Here is a 16811-nt window from a genome sequence, read left to right as displayed (position 1 = left end):
GTACGACTCTTTAAAATTGATTTTGTTGCTTGGGGCCGCGTGATTTTATTCAGGAGCCAACGCGTCTCATTTTAGATTTGAAGCTTTCGTGACTGCAAGGATTCATATGCTTGGGTTTTTTCGGTAAAGTCACGTAGATAAAATTTTTTAAAGTAAAATAAAATAAAAATAAAAAATAAAAATCACGACGTTTCGGAGGCAACACAAGCTTCCGTCTTCAGGTGGAACCGTCACAGCACGATTGCTGTACCTACGTGACTTTACCGAAAAAACCCAAGAAAACGCGTCTCATATTCGCCGCATTGCTTTTGCGGCTCTTGAAGTATTTACTGTCCGTGATGTCCACGTGGATTACACCCCGACGCCTGTATTTTTAAATCGCGTTTTTTTTAAATCCCTCCCATCAGCTGGGCGCTCGGGCTCCCGTAGAGAAGGCGGAAGCGGCGGCGTGACACGTGGAGGCGAGCAGTTGATCAGGAAGCAGCAGCAGCAGCAATATAATCAGTATCAGCATTAGCATACCTGTCAACCAATACGGGTTACTCCGTACAGTCTTCTCTTACAGGGGGGGGGGGTCTTCAGGTCGATACCGCGTACAGCCGTTTCAATACGGGCAAAAAAATGATTATGTCAATTTGTTTGTATTTCTTTCTTGTGATGGGATTTTGTAGGGTGAACGTTGAGATTTATAAGCAAGAGTAAAAGCAATAGCGGCAACAGTGTGATCGATAACAGCGGATACAGCAGAATCAACATCCTCATCGGCAGGCTCAGTATCGGCATCAACAGCAGCATCTTCAGCAGCAGCATCATCCTCGCCAGTAGCATCATCATCGCCAGCAGCACCATCAACATCAGAAGCAGCATCAGCAGCAGCATCAACATCAGAAGCATCATCATCACCAGCCGCATCATCATCGCCAGTAGCACCATCAACATCAGAAGCAGCATCAACAGCAGCATCAACATCATCACCAGCCGAATCATCATCGCCAGCAGCATCATCATCGCCAGCAGCACCATCATCGCCAGCAGCACCATCAACATCAGAAGCATCAACAGCAGCAGCATCAACAGCAGCAGCATCAACATCAGAAGCATCATCATCGCCAGTAGCATCATCATCACCAGCAGCACCATCAACATCAGAAGCATCATCAGCACCACCAGCATCATCAGCAGGTGGTGGTAGCGGTGCAGAATTCGCTGCTCTCCCTCTCTCGGCAATGGACGGGGGGGTTCCCTCCCTCCTCCTCCTCGCAGCGGCGCTGGCGGCGCTGCTGCTGCTGATGGTGGCGGTGTTGGTGTCCGTGGTTCGTGGCGGGTCCCGAGTGGCCGTGGGGCCCGGGTCCCCCCCCCTCGTGTGCGTCCTCGTGCTGGGAGACGTGGGTCGCAGTCCCCGCATGACCTACCACGCGCTCTCCCTAGCGGAGCACGGCTTCCAAGTTCGACTACTCGGCTACAGAGGTGACGACGAGTTTGCGTCTCTGTTTAAGCAAGAGCGGGAGGAGTGGGGGGGGGGGTACCGGATTAAAAAAACGCGAAGCTTTTACACCATTGGAACCTCATTTGCCAGTAAAAAAATATGATAATTGGTTTTTTTTTCAATGGTGTAAATGCTTACCCCGAGCTCTCATACTCTGATGGTGCATTGTCTTTGAGTTGTGCGCCTTTTGGCGTCATCTGGACCAACCCATGTGAGACGAGGCTCTAAGGAAAGCTGTCTCGGGTGTGGACCAATCAACTTCAAGGACAGTGCATACATTATCAGAGTTATGTTTTTTTTTGCATTATGACTGCAGGTATTGTGGTCAATGCAAACATGACTCCTTGTAAAAAAAGGTGTCAGTTTTGTTGCCAGATAGAAGGGTAAAAAAAAACAATTAGACGCGAAGTTGTCAACCCATGCGGTTTACCCCCCCCCCCCCCCCCCCCCGTATTCTTGTACAGGGAAATTTAATTTTCAGGTCATTGCGGTGTACGGCCGTTTCAATACGGGCAACACATACTATTTGTTTGTGTATTTGTTTGTGTTTCTCCCTTGTGATGGGACTTTGTAGGATAAACGTTGAGATTTATATGGGACAGGGAGTGACCAATAAGGTCCGAATTCGTCTGTAGTAAGGTAGGCACTGATAATAAGCGGTTGACAGATGTTTGAGACGCACCCCAAATCTTGCCCGGTCTGTCAAAGTCCTAGACATTTTGGTCTCGCACAACAACAACCGCCCTTCGCCACTTCTAAATTAAAATCGTGGAGATTGAGGCCATCACGTGGAAGTGTGGAATGCTCGCTGCTTGCAACGAGGTCACACGGTACAGACCCAGGTGCCATCATCGGGTTGTCCGAGTTGACTGCCAGACGCACCAGCCGTGGCACGCCCCACTCGTCACCCCGGTGCGCGCGCGCACACAAAGACAAAGATCCCCCGTGTAGCCTTCACAGACTGTCGGGGCAAGTGCTGTTAGCGAGTAGCACCTATGAAGGCCGGCACGGCACATCAGGGGGTGGGTGGCCAGCACCACACCCGGCCGCCGCCGCCGTTTTGTCTCCCACAGCGGCGATGTTTACACACCGCACCGGGTACTCATTTGATGATGAGTCGACCTAGGGGATTCCCAGGCCCGGTTCAGTACACACACTTCTACCCTCACCTGCGCACACTCGCGTTTACACACCCAGGTGTCAGGTTGATTTTGGTTAACCGGGTGAGAACTCCGGAGACCAGGATGAGTCTCCGTTGCAGAGTGACCTTGATCGCCATTGTGCCACTATGTATTGTCCCACTTATTGTTTTGCCAAATTTTAAAATGACCCGTTAATCACTCGATTTGGGATTTTGCGTGGCATTTTTTTAAAATTGCTACGCACAATGACCCTGAGTTTGCTTGTCACGTGTCTGCGTCTCCCAGGAGCCAAGCCTGCCCAGCATCTCCTGGAGAATGAGCGAATCAGCATTGTCTACCTGCGCGAGAGGATGGGTTTCCCAGGTGTGTGAGGGAGCGGTGGTGCAGCGGTTAGGCTACTCTGCGCTACGAACCCGGGCACCCGAGTTCGATTCCCGCTCACGGCCAACACCGGTGACGATTATATTATCTGAACCGGTTCTGGGCCTCCCCTAGGTCGACTCGGCCTCAAACGAGTACCTGGTGCGACGTGTAAAAGCATCGCCGCTGGGGATACAAACGCAGCCTGGCGTGGCGTTGGCCATCCACCCCCCTCGTGTGCCGTGCTGACCTTCATAGGTGCTCGCTAACAGCACTTGCCCCAACAGTCTGTTAAGGCTATACGGGGGATCTTTGTTTTTTTTCTCTTTGTAGACACGCATCTGTCTGTATGTAGGTGGCGGGGCAGTAGTGGCTCAGCGATTGGCGCGTTGCGCTACGAACACGCCGGCGACCCGAGTTCACTTCCCATTAACGGCCACCAACACCAGTGTGACGATTATCTAAACCGGTCCTGGGCCTCCCCTAGGTTGATGGCGGTACAGCATAGCTCTCTGACATTTAGGTCTTTTGCTTTCTGAAGAAGCTCCAAGTACGTGGAGCGGAAACGTCGGACATTGTGGTGCCAAATGGCACACGGTGACGACCGCACTATTGTTGTTGACGTTATGGTTCTTCTTGGTTCTTTCGGTAAAGTCACGTAGAAGGGAAGTAATAAAATAATGAAAATTAAACATAATAAAATAATTATCACGACGTTTCGGCCACAACGCAAGCAGCCGTCCTCAGGTGAAGAACAGGTCTGTGTTTTATTTTTATTATTTAATTATGTTTGATTTTTATTATTTTATTATTTCCCTTCTACGTGACTTTACCGAAAGAACCAAGAAGATAAATCCCTGCAGTCACGAAAGCTTGAAATCGACGTTGTGGTTGTTGTGGTTGTTGTTGTTGTTGCTAGTTGGACCCCGCCTGCTGCGCTACGTCAGCAAGGTCCTGCTCCAGGCCCTGCAGCTGGCGTGCACCCTGCTGCTGCACGAACCACGGCCCCAGTGGCTCCTGCTGCAGGTGAAGCAGTTTTATAGCTCATTGGATTCCTCCAGTAAAAAAATATTGGTTGCGGTCTTGGGTTTCCCCGAGGTCGACTCGGCCTTAAATGAGTACAGTACCTGGTTCGGTGTGCGAGCAGCCGAACCGAGGAGACGCAGGCTGGCCACGCGACCTCCTCGTGCGCCGTGCCGGCCTTAATAGGTGCTCGCTAACAGCACTTTGACAGGCAGTCGGCACAGGTGTGTGTGGTGGGGAGGAGGAGGTGGACCTGTGGCACAGAGGCCAGACCGTCAGGCCCGGCACCGCCGAGGGTCTGGGTTCGAATCCGGGTTTAAGTCAACCCGTGATGAAGCCAGAGTTGTCGATTTTTTGTTTAACCAGGGCAAGAACTCAAAAGAGACCGGGACAGGAGCCCCATTTGCAAGGGTGACCTGGGTCACCGCTGACGACACGAAAAAAAACGTCCCTTGATTTGGCGAAATGAGAATTAAGTAGATGGTTTTCACGGTCACGGGACGAACATTACTCTCCGTAGCAGGCCAAGTGACAAAGTGTCGCACTGCCTCGTGTGTGTCGTGTGATGGCCATGCTGCTGTTGCTGTTACCGCATCTGCTGCTTCAACTGTTGCGGTGGCGAGATGTTGCCGGAGGTCGTGGGTTCGATCCCAACCCCCGACGCCTGTATATTTGGAGTTTGCATGATCTCCCCGTGGTGGCGGGGATTTTTCCCCAGGGTCCTCCGGTTTTTCCCTCCACGTTGAGAATCAACATGCGTCTAAGAGTATTTGGCTGTTGTAAATGTCCACGCGATAAGCCACTTCGTTGAACTGTCATTTGTGGCCGGGTCAAAGAGCTACGTAGCTCAGTGGGGCTTTACCTGGTCAAATTATAGTTTAGTCGTTAAGTTTAAATAGTTTAGTTTGCGGTATGTGTGTGTCTGCTGCCGTTTCACGGGTGATATTTTCACCGACGCCGTCCCCTCTTCACCTTCTCCCAGAATCCCCCGGGGCTGCCGGCCATGGCGGTGTCGTGGTTCTGCTGTCGAGTGCGTGGTGCCCGCCTTGCCGTCGACTGGCACAACTACGGCTATACCATCATGGGGCTGAGCTTGGGGGGGGAGCACCCCCTCGTGCGGGTGGCGAGATGGTACGATCCGCTACAAACGCCAAAGAAAAATCGCGCGTGGGCCGTGGATTCTTGTTAGCGCTTTCAAAAACGTGTCCTTGGAAGTATTTTAACCGTCAATAACATCGGCTTTGTGTAATGCGTTCAGCCACACGAGATGACGTCTCGTGCGATGACACCATCGGTTGGCGCAGAGAGACGACGCTTCCTTTGAGCGCTGTTTTTTTTTTTAAACCTATTGATCACTTTTGGCTTGCCCACGCCCCCCGCCTGCCCATGCCCCCCCCCCCCCCCCCCCCCAGGTACGAGGGCCATGCGGGGCGGCTGGCCGATGCGCACCTCTGCGTGACCTCCGCAATGCGGCACGACTTGGAGAAGACGTGGGGCGTGCGGTGAGTGCCGCTTGCCCACCGCCTCCATCTCACACATACAAAGACAAAGATCCCCCATATAGCCTTGACAGACTGTTGGGGCAAGTGCTGTTAGCGAGCACCTACGAAGGCCGGAACGGTACACGAGGAGGTGGGTGGCCAGCACCACGCCCGACCGCCTTTGTCTCCCCAGTGGCAATATTTACACCTTACCAGGTACTCATTTGAGGCTGAGTCGACCTAGGGGAGGCCCGGGACCGGTTCAGATAATCGCCACCGGTGTTGGCCGTGAGCGGGAATCGAACCCGGGTCACCAGGTTCATAGCGCAGCGCATTAACCGCTACACCACCGCTCCCCCACACACACACACACGTCTACACACACACACACGTACCGCCACGCACCCACAACCGCGCACATACCGCACGCGCAACACGTGCCGCCTCCATCGCACACCGCACGCGAGCGCACGCTGTGACCGCCCCTCCCCGCCCCGCGTGGCGTGCGGTGCGCAGGGCGGTGGCGCTGCACGACCGCCCTGCGGAGGCCTTCCGCGAGACGGCGCTGCACGAACAGCACGAGCTGCTCACCCGCCTGGGCCTGCAGCACGCCGCCTTCGCACCCTCCTCCTCCTCCTCACAGTAACACACTCACCTCCTCACCTCCTCCTCCTCACCTCCCCCTCACTCACTTCCTCACCTCCTCCTCCTCACAGTAACACGCTCACCTCCTCACTCACCTCCTCCTCCTCCTCCTCACAGTAACACACTCACCTCCTCACCTCCTCCTCCTCACCTCCTCCTCACCTCCTCCTCCTCACTTCCTCACCTCCTCCTCCTCACAGTAACACGCTCACCTCCTCACCTCCTCCTCACCTCCTCACTTCCTCCTCCTCACTTCCTCTTCACTTCCTCCTCCTCCTCACCTCCTCCTCCTCACTCACCTCCTCCTCACCTTCTCCTCCTCACCTCCTCCTCACCCACCCACCCACCTCACTCACCCACCCACCCACTTCACTCTCCCACCCCCACCTCCCCCGCACTCACTCCCTCCTCCTCACTCACCTCCTCCCTCCCTCTACTCCCCCGCACTAACTCCCCTATCCACTCTCGACTCGTGGTCACGCCAAAACGCAGCGAGGCGGCACAACGGGGAGCACAGCTGGTGCATCCGCCGGTCATCTGAGCAGGTCAACGCATGCCACCGGGGTCTGCCCCGTGACCTCCAGAGAGGCTTCGACACTTGGACGTGGCCTCAAAGTGCACTTAGCCTGGCACAAGCACCGTGGTGACGTCACCGCCACTTGGCGGTGGTGCGCGTGCGGTGGTCGGCGCTACGAACCCGGCGAGCCGAGTTCGGTTCCCGCTCACGGCCACCAACGCCAGTGACGAAAATCTGAACTGGTCCTGGGCCTCCTCTAGGTCGACTTAGCCTCAAATGAGTATCTGGCGCGACGTGTAAACATCGCCGCTGGGAAGACAAAGGCGGCCGGGTGTGGCGTAAAGCCACCCAGCCCCTCCGCTTCGTAGGTGCTGCTCGTGGACAGCACTTGCCCCAACAGTCTGCGAAGGCTATACGGGGGATCTTTGCCTTTGTGAGCCCTTGTGATCCCCCCGCCCCCCGAGGCGCCCCCTCCCCCCACGCCACGTCTTTGATGAGAGAGCCCGGGCAGCCCTAACGAGCGTGGCCCCCCCCCCCGCTCGCCGCCGTGACTCACTCGCTCGTTATCGCTCCTCGCCAACCCCAGACACCTTTGCTCGCGATCAATCATTCAGTGGTGACGGGCGCGTGTGGTGAGCGGTGACCGTGGCACGGCTGGTGGGTGGTGAGTGTGGTGAGCGGTGAGTGTGGTGAGTGGTGAGTGTAGAACGTGGTGAGTGATGAGTGTGGAACGTGGTGAGTGGTGAGTGTGGAACGTGGTGAGTGGTGAGTGTGGAACGTGGTGAGTGGTGAGTGTGGAACGTGGTGAGTGGTGAGTGTGGAACGTGGTGAGTGGTGATAGTGGCGGGTGGTGAGTGGTGACTGGCGGGTGGTGAGTGGTGACCGTTGAACGTGGTGAGTGGTGAGTGTGGAACGTGGTGAGTGGTGACTGTGGTGGGTGGTGAGTGGTGAGTGGTGACTGTGGTGAGTGGTAAGTGGTGAGTGTGGAACGTGGTGAGTGGTGACTGTGGTGAGTGGTGATTGTGGTGAGTGGTGACTGTGGTGACTGTGGTGGGTGGTGAGTGGTGAGTGTGGAACGTGGTGAGTGGTGAGTGTGGAACGTGGTGAGTGGTGACTGTGGTGAGTGGTGAGTGGTGACTGTGGAACGTGGTGAGTGGTGACTGTGGAACGTGGTGAGTGGTGATTGTGGAACGTGGTGAGTGGTGACTGTGGTGGGTGGTGAGTGGTGATTGTGGAACGTGGGGAGTGGTGACTGTGGTGGGTGGTGAGTGGTGATTGTGGAACGTGGTGAGTGGTGACTGTGGTGAGTGGTGAGTGATGACTGTGGAACGTGGTGAGTGGTGACTGTGGTGAGTGGTGAGTGATGACTGTGGAACGTGGTGAGTGGTGACTGTGGTGAGTGGTGATTGTGGAACGTGGTGAGTGGTGATTGTGGAACGTGGTGAGTGGTGACTGTGGTGGGTGGTGAGTGGTGATTGTGGAACGTGGTGAGTGGTGACTGTGGTGAGTGGTGATTGTGGTGACTGTGGTGGGTGGTGAGTGGTGACTGTGGAACGTGGTGAGTGATGACTGTGGAACGTGGTGAGTGGTGATTGTGGTGACTGTGGTGGGTGGTGAGTGGTGACTGTGGAACGTGGTGAGTGGTGACTGTGGTGAGTGGTGATTGTGGTGACTGTGGAACGTGGTGAGTGGTGACTGTGGTGAGTGGTGAGTGGTGATTGTGGTGACTGTGGTGGGTGGTGAGTGTGGAACGTGGTGAGTGGTGAGTGTGGAACGTGGTGAGTGGTGACTGTGGTGAGTGGTGAGTGGTGACTGTGGAACGTGGTGAGTGGTGACTGTGGAACGTGGTGAGTGGTGATTGTGGAACGTGGTGAGTGGTGACTGTGGTGGGTGGTGAGTGGTGATTGTGGAACGTGGTGAGTGGTGACTGTGGTGGGTGGTGAGTGGTGATTGTGGAACGTGGTGAGTGGTGACTGTGGTGAGTGGTGAGTGATGACTGTGGAACGTGGTGAGTGGTGACTGTGGTGAGTGGTGAGTGATGACTGTTGAACGTGGTGAGTGGTGACTGTGGTGAGTGGTGAGTGGTGATTGTGGAACGTGGTGAGTGGTGATTGTGGAACGTGGTGAGTGGTGACTGTGGTGGGTGGTGAGTGGTGATTGTGGAACGTGGTGAGTGGTGACTGTGGTGAGTGGTGAGTGATGACTGTGGAACGTGGTGAGTGGTGACTGTGGTGAGTGGTGATTGTGGTGACTGTGGTGGGTGGTGAGTGGTGATTGTGGTGACTGTGGTGGGTGGTGAGTGGTGACTGTGGAACGTGGTGAGTGATGACTGTGGAACGTGGTGAGTGGTGATTGTGGTGACTGTGGTGGGTGGTGAGTGGTGACTGTGGAACGTGGTGAGTGGTGACTGTGGTGAGTGGTGATTGTGGTGACTGTGGTGACTGTGGTGGGTGGTGAGTGGTGACTGTGGAACGTGGTGAGTGGTGACTGTGGTGAGTGGTGAGTGGTGACTGTGGTGAGTGGTGAGTGGTGACTGTGGTGAGTGGTGAGTGGTGACTGTGGAACGTGGTGAGTGGTGACTGTGGTGAGTGGTGAGTGGTGACTGTGGTGAGTGGTGAGTGGTGATTGTGGAACGTGGTGAGTGGTGACCGGCGGTTGCTGTGTGCATGGCAGGATGCGGAGTGAGCCTGGCGTGGAGCTGACTGCACTCACCGAGCGCAGCGTGGACGGCACACGGCGCCTCCCTGATGGCCCGGCGCTCCTCATTAGCAGCACCAGCTGGACCGGCATGTACCACGCACGGCCTGGCCATCCTAGCCACGCCAGTCCAATCCCAGCCACGCCAGCCCAATCCTAGCCACGCCAGCCCAATCCTAGCCACGCCAGCCCAATCGTAGCCACGCCAGTCCAATCCCAGCCACGCCAGCCCAATCCTAGCCACGCCAGCCCAATCCTAGCCACGCCAGCCCAATCGTAGCCACGCCAGTCCAATCCCAGCCACGCCAGCCCAATCCTAGCCACGCCAGCCCAATCCTAGTCACGCCAGTCCAATCCTAGCCACGCCAGCCCAATCCTAGCCACGCCAGCCCAATCCTAGCCACGCCAGTCCAATCCTAGCCACGCCAGCCCAATCCTAGCCACACCAGCCCAATCGTAGCCACGCCAGCCCAATCGTAGCCACGCCAGCCCAATCCTAGCCACGCCAGTCCAATCCTAGCCACACCAGCCCAATCCTAGCCACGCCAGCCCAATCCTAGCCACACCAGCCCAATCGTAGCCACGCCAGTCCAATCCCAGCCACGCCAGCCCAATCCTAGCCACGCCAGCCCAATCCTAGCCACACCAGCCCAATCGTAGCCACGCCAGTCCAATCGTAGCCACGCCAGCCCAATCCCAGCCACGCCAGTCCAATCGTAGCCACGCCAGCCCAATCCTAGCCACACCAGCCCAATCGTAGCCACGCCAGCCCAATCCCAGCCACGCCAGTCCAATCGTAGCCACGCCAGCCCAATCCTAGCCACGCCAGCCCAATCCCAGCCACGCCAGCCCAATCGTAGCCACGCCAGTCCAATCGTAGCCACGCCAGTCCAATCGTAGCCACGCCAGTCCAATCGTAGCCACGCCAGTCCAATCGTAGCCACGCCAGTCCAATCGTAGCCACGCCAGCCCAATCCCAGCCACGCCAGCCCAATCGTAGCCACGCCAGTCCAATCGTAGCCACGCCAGTCCAATCGTAGCCACGCCAGCCCAATCCCAGCCACGCCAGTCCAATCGTAGCCACGCCAGCCCAATCCCAGCCACGCCAGCCCAATCGTAGCCACGCCAGTCCAATCGTAGCCACGTCAGTCCAATCGTAGCCACGCCAGTCCAATCGTAGCCACGCCAGCCCAATCGTAGCCACGCCAGCCCAATCCCAGCCACGCCAGCCCAATCGTAGCCACGCCAGCCCAATCGTAGCCACGCCAGCCCAATCCCAGCCACGCCAGCCCAATCGTAGCCACGCCAGTCCAATCGTAGCCACGCCAGCCCAATCGTAGCCACACCAGTCCAATCGTAGCCACGCCAGCCCAATCCCAGCCACGCCAGTCCAATCGTAGCCACGCCAGCCCAATCGTAGCCACACCAGCCCAATCGTAGCCACGCCAGCCCAATCCCAGCCACGCCAGCCCAATCGTAGCCACGCCAGTCCAATCGTAGCCACGCCAGCCCAATCCCAGCCACGCCAGCCCAATCGTAGCCACGCCAGCCCAATCGTAGCCACGCCAGTCCAATCGTAGCCACGCCAGCCCAATCCCAGCCACGCCAGCCCAATCCCAGCCACGCCAGTCCAATCGTAGCCACGCCAGCCCAATCCCAGCCACGCCAGTCCAATCGTAGCCACGCCAGCCCAATCCCAGCCACGCCAGTCCAATCGTAGCCACGCCAGTCCAATCCCAGCCACGCCAGTCCAATCGTAGCCACGCCAGTCCAATCCCAGCCACGCCAGCCCAATCCTAGCCACGCCAGCCCGGTCACGCACCGCTATCGTGTAGACACAAATGCTCTCGACCACACAAGCCAATGCTGCTAACCACACGGGCCAGGGTTAGGTGCTAGCAAACAACCCTTGCCCCAGCAGTCTGTGAAGGCTCTACGGTGGGGGGAAGGCGGGGGAGACCTTTGTGTTGAGCCTGAATGTTTTTCATGCCGATTGCGCCGCTGTTGGCGTCGGACAAAGATCCCCCGTATAGCCTTAACAGACTGTTGGCGCAAGTGCTGTTAGCGAGTACCAATGAAGGCCATTGCCCGAAACGTTGCCTGGTGTACACGTTTCCTTTTAGAGGCCACACAGTGGTGTTGACGAACGTGTTTAAATACGAACCGGGCCTCGTGTCATCGCGGACTGTGCAGTTTTCGACTTTGAAAAAAAAAAAAATCCCGAGCAAAAACTCCAAACTCTCGGGGCCTGGAAGCGAACGCCTGAGTGTGGTTGCGGTAACGAGGAGTGACGCTCGCTCTCTCTCTCTCTCGTTGTCGTCGTTGCGATGTTGCCGTTTTGATCCACGCCGCCTTCGATCGCGCAGAGGATGAAGATTTCTCCATCCTGCTCGAAGCGCTGGAAGGTAAGGCCTGGGAACGCACACACACGTGCACACACACGTGCACACACACGTGCACACACACGTGCACACACACGTGCACACACACGTGCACACACACGTGCACACACACGTGCACGCGCACGCTCGCAAAGACCCTTCCCACCGTATCGCCTGCAACTGACTGTTGGGGCAAGTGCTGTTAGCGAGTAGCACCTATGAAGGCCGGCACGGCACACGATGGGGTGGGTGGCCAGCACCACGCCCGACCGCCGCCGCCGCCGTTTTGTCAGTGATGATGTGTTTAGGCCACACCTGGCACTAATTTGAGGCCGAGCCGCCCTAGGGGAGGCCCAGGACCGGTTCAAACCACTGTGCCACTGCTCCCCTTACACACCTGCAGCCCTTTTTGCCGATCCACCGTTGGATGGAGAGCGTTTGGGAATCTGATTTTTGTTTTCTGTCCACCACACAGACTACGATCGCAGGAAGTCGGAAGGGACGCCCCTTCCCGCGCTGCTCTGTGTCATCACAGGTGCGTCCGCCAACCCCCCCCACCCACCCCCCCCCCACCCACCCCCCACCCCCATCCCACACCCCTGAACCCCCGCCGTCTAGGCACGGGTCGAGGAAGCAAGTGTCAAAATTGATAAAAAATGAGAGCAATAATTCGCACCTCCGATTGGCGCGGTTGGCCGCTAACGTTACGAAGCAAGTTCTCCGTGCACTGAGTAGATCGGAGTTGTTGACTGCAAGGTTCGCAGGTCACTGGCGCCCCCCCCCGACCCCACCCCCGACAGCGCACGAACGTGCAAACTCCCCCATCGTGCCGCCAAACCCGATGGCTTCAAACGCGCGGCGGCCCCTCGCGTCGAAAATCGGTGGGCACCGGAGTGGAGACTTGGCCCAACAGCACGCTGAAGGCCGTGTGGGTTGGGGCCGTTTGTCTGCGTGCGTGCATGCGTGCGTGCGTGCGTGTGGCGGTGCAGGCCGCGGGCCGCTCAAGAGCCGCTACGAGGCTGAGATGGCGTCTCTCCACCTGCGCCACGTCTCGTTCTGCACGCCCTGGCTCCAGGCCGAGGACTACCCCCGGCTGCTCGGTGAGAGGCCTGCTGCTGCTGCTGCTGCTCCTGCTGCTGCTGCTGCTGCACCGCGCCTGGCACTAGCCGTAGGCTCGCCGGCAGGGGGGGCGGTGGTTGAGGCAGTGGTGATGGGGGTGGTGCTATTGTTGTTGCCAGGAGAGTGGTGGTTTGTGATGGTGGGACCCAGATGGTGGCGGTGTTTAGTCTGACATGGTGACGTCGGCGCCACTTAGTGGGGAACGGCGATTATCATTGTGTAGCGGTGAGTGCAGCGGTGAGTGTAGCGGTGAGTGTAGCGGTGAGTGTAGCGGAGCGGTGAGTGTAGCGGTGAGTGTAGCGGAGCGGTGAGTGTAGCGGTGAGTGTAGCGGTGAGTGTAGCGGAGCGGTGAGTGTAATGGTGGTGTAGCGGTGAGTGTAGCGGTGAGTGCACAGCGCTCCGAAGCTGGCGACCGCAGTTCGACTCCCGCTCACCGCCAACACCACTGACGATTATCTGAACCGGTCCTGGGTCTCTCCTAGGTCGACTCGGCCTCAAATAAGTACCCGGTGCGGTGTGTAAACATCGCCACTGGGGAGACAAAGGCGGGCCGGGCGTGGTTGCTGGCCACCCGCACCCCCCTCGTGTGCCGTACCGGCCTTCATAGGTGCTGCTCGCCAACAGCACTTGCCCCGACAGTCTGTTAAGGCTACACGGGGGACCTTTGTGTGTGTGTGACACGTAGGGGCGGCTGACCTCGGGGTGTGCCTGCACAAGTCTTCGAGTGGGCTCGACCTGCCCATGAAGGTGGTGGACATGTTTGGCTGCTGCCTGCCCGTGTGTGCCGTCTCCTTCCCGTGGTGAGCCACATGCGGGGAGCCGCCCTTCAGTGCCGCCCACACAGCCTGATGGGGCAAGGCCTGCGAGTGGGCGAGTAGCACCCTGTCTATGCAGGGCAAGCATGGTGTGCTTGCTGGTGGCGGGTGTGTGGCGGGGTGTGTGGCGGGGTGTGTGGCGGGGTGTGTGGTGGGGTGTGGGGTGTGTGGTGGGGTGTTTGGTGGGGTGAGTGGTGGGGTGTGTGGTGGGGTGTGTGGTGGGGTGGGTTGTGGGGTGTGTTGAGGGGTGGCATTTTGGGGGGTGAAGGGGGTGGGAGGGGGGTGTGGGGGAAGGGAAATACACCACACCTGGCTACCTTTGTCTCCGCAGTGGTGATGTTTTACACTGCGTTAGTATCTCCGATTAGCATGGCTGGCTGCGTACAACTCGCTTAAGGCCGTCAGCCTAAGGGGGGCCCGGACCAGTTCAGATGTTCCTCACTGATGTCCTTAAGTGGGAATTTAACGCTGGCTACTGGGTTCTTAGTGCAGTGTGCCCATCCACTGTGCCACTTCTCTCCCATGGTTTGTATCCATTGTGTTGTGGGTCACGCCATTACCTCCCACGACTGCCGAGGAGGAACCGACCTAACGGTGGAAGGGGGAGCAGCCAATAGTTGCCCGAGCTCTGCGCTTCTCTATACATCAAGATGTTTTTCGGCCAATTGCTGACAGGCTTTAATCCTCTGCTTGTGTGCGCGCCGGTGGCAGCCTGCACGAGCTGGTGCAGCACGGGGAGAACGGACTCGTCTTCTCGAACTCGCGGGAACTCGCCCAGCAGCTGGAGGTGACTCGCGGCAACCACTGGGGGGGGGGGCCCTCTGTTCCACTCGCACGGCACGCCCCAGAGGCCTTTGCCAAGTGGCCCCCAGGCAGCACACGTACGCTGCTCGGTGTCCTCTCTTGAGGTTACACACAAGGGGATCTTTGTCTTCGTGTCGCTTGTGTGCAGATGCTGTTGGCTGGGCCTGCCGACCAACGGCACCAGCTGGCTCGTTTCCGCGCCCGCCTTCGCGTCTGGCAGCAGCAGCGGTGGCGCGAGAACTGGACGCGGGTGGTCCTGCCCGTGCTGCTGGCGCCGTGATCGCCGTTCCGGCTGTGCTAGGTTCCGGCCACGCCGCATTCGGGAACACCACTGCCGAGCCTGCCAAAGTCCAGCACCGTCTTTCCATCGCACCGCCGAGTTTATTCCAGGGGTGCTGCGGACGACTGGCATGCAAGGAGGGTCATGTCGTGGCCTCAAGACCGGAGAAGTTGGATTGGGTCCACTGGCGATGTCCGATGGGCCAATGACAACTGACGGAGCAGCGAGAGTGAAATGGAACTGGCAAAGTTGGGGGTCGCCGTGATGGGAGTAGGATTGTGCCTAATGGCTTTCCCACATTTTTGGGGTCATTGCCGCTGGGTGTTTTTATCAGGATGCTCAATGGGGACCCGTTTGTGATGAGTCACGTCTACACCTGCGGGCCGTTTCCTCTTCCGGTTTTCGTGGTACATCAGGTGTTGACCGTTAATGCGTAAACACGTTTGTTTACGGTTGTCAATATTGTGTTCCTGCACGAAATGGGGTTCGGGTTCTAAAGGAGGGCCCCTCATACCTCCAACAGCCAGCAGCAGCCAATCCGTGATCGCTGACCCGGCCACACGCCGCTGATGAGAAGGAGACGTTGAAACCCGCCCAAGACTTTAAACAAATGCCGATGGAATATTGGTGCCCATTGATGGACTATGATTGTGGTGGAACCACCCCATGTTGTTTATAAATACTGTACAGTAGCCATGATGTTGTTACACTATTGTAAAATACAGCAGAATGTGAACCTTGGGACGTTGAGTGTCCAACTACAAGTCTTCCTGCAAGCTCTTCGTGATGGTCGAGGCGAGGCCTAGACCCCACGCATCCAACCCCCATATCGTTTGGGACTGAGTCAAGCCAGTCAGACCATCGTCTGACCTGGGCCACTTAATTTGTGAAATGGAAAAGCGTGAATGAGGGAAGGCTTTCCACTCAAAGACGTTTCTCGTCTGGGAAACCAAACTCACCTCGTGGCACATATGCCCATTAACTCCATGGTGCCTGTGTTAGTGGGTTCGAATTAGGTGCACACACACGCAGCTTGGAGGCAACACTATTAAACGGTAAGTAATATAACACTGTACATGAGGTGGTGACCACCTTCCTCAACTCACTAACACTCTGGAACACGACACAGAGTGGACCAGGCAGGCGACGGCCTGCCTGGCCCAGGACGACGACCCGGGACTTGAGAACCGATGTCGTCCTCACTTCGGAGTACAACAGCCCCGCTCTGCGTTCACACCACGCTTATATCTGCTCTGGCGTGGCCGGCTTTGCCCAGGCCACGCCTCCCTTCCCAGGCCACGCCTCCCTTCCCAGGCCACGCCTCCCTTCCCAGGCCACGCCTCCCTTCTCCCACCTCTGGGAAGGTCTGGGTCCCTCCACCACGTGACCCCCCAGGCACCCCCTTGGGGCCCCCAGCCCTCGTACGGGCCGACACAGTAGTGACCGTTCTATGTCACTACACCTGTAATGAATTTGTGATTGTGTGTTGTGTGGCATTGATGGCAATTGGTAACTGAAACTGATCTGGACGTCCTCTAAGTAAACAGTCGCGAGTATGATTGATAGACTTGCCCCTGCCAGAGAAATGTGGAATTGACACTCCGGACTCGGATGTATGTGAACGGATGGAGCAACCACCTCGGAGTTACTTTGAGCAGAACATCGCTGCGATGCTCGTGTGAGGAGTATGCCGTGTGACGGGGAAAAGGGCCCACAATCGTTGGCATTATTTTTTAAAATCTGACTTTTTCACATCATATTTGACAAAAGCCTGAACACTCAATGATTAAAAAGGCTCTTAGAAACCCAAATTAGGGACTAAAAGTGGTTAATAAATTTCATATTGCGGATACATTTAATTACAGTGATGGAAGTAATTATCATGGCTCACATCGTCCTGAATGGTTTTTATCGAGGTTTCTGAGAAACATGGGTGGTGGCTAAATAACAATAGTTACAATTTACAGACCTTTGTCAACCCTTATATTTTACTTTATTTATCCAGGAGAGCCACGCTGAGTCGTGGAGAATCTCAGGAGGGTCCTGCATGTTTTTCATTTT

At 56.9% G+C, this 16811-nt stretch overlaps 1 protein-coding gene across 2 annotated transcripts; it reads left to right on the top strand.

Annotated features, from left to right (window-relative positions):
- Positions 1–415: 415 nt before the first annotated feature.
- ALG1 (ALG1 chitobiosyldiphosphodolichol beta-mannosyltransferase) lies at positions 416–15491 on the top strand. 2 transcript variants are annotated; one of them, XM_078610995.1, is made up of 13 exons: positions 416–1467; positions 2914–2991; positions 3908–4014; positions 4994–5142; positions 5424–5513; positions 6009–6134; positions 9328–9440; positions 11718–11756; positions 12208–12267; positions 12722–12832; positions 13537–13651; positions 14378–14453; positions 14619–15491. In XM_078610995.1, exons 1-13 carry the CDS (start codon positions 1227–1229, stop codon positions 14748–14750), a joined length of 1437 nt encoding a protein of 478 aa, XP_078467121.1. In that variant the 5' UTR covers positions 416–1226; the 3' UTR covers positions 14751–15491. The 2 variants fall into 2 exon arrangements, with proteins under 2 accessions (XP_078467121.1, XP_078467122.1); XM_078610996.1 differs by having other exon boundaries at positions 1366–1445.
- Positions 15492–16811: the final 1320 nt, after the last annotated feature.

The sequence above is a fragment of the Lampetra planeri genome, chromosome 35 (assembly GCF_965212315.1).
Source record: "Lampetra planeri chromosome 35, kcLamPlan1.2.h2, whole genome shotgun sequence".
Taxonomy (NCBI): Eukaryota; Metazoa; Chordata; class Hyperoartia; order Petromyzontiformes; family Petromyzontidae; genus Lampetra; species Lampetra planeri.
Note: the sequence above shows the minus strand (reverse complement) of the source record. Positions and strands in the feature narration are given on the sequence as shown.

Bases quoted from the DNA above. Each gene is read 5' to 3' on its own strand.
- ALG1 (XM_078610995.1), top strand. From the start codon at position 1,227: ATGGACGGGGGGGTTCCCTCCCTCCTCCTCCTCGCAGCGGCGCTGGCG. The intron at 4,015-4,993 runs GTGAAGCAGTTT...ACCTTCTCCCAG, and splicing joins CCCAGTGGCTCCTGCTGCAG to AATCCCCCGGGGCTGCCGGC. The intron at 13,652-14,377 runs GTGAGCCACATG...CGCCGGTGGCAG, and splicing joins TGTGCCGTCTCCTTCCCGTG to CCTGCACGAGCTGGTGCAGC.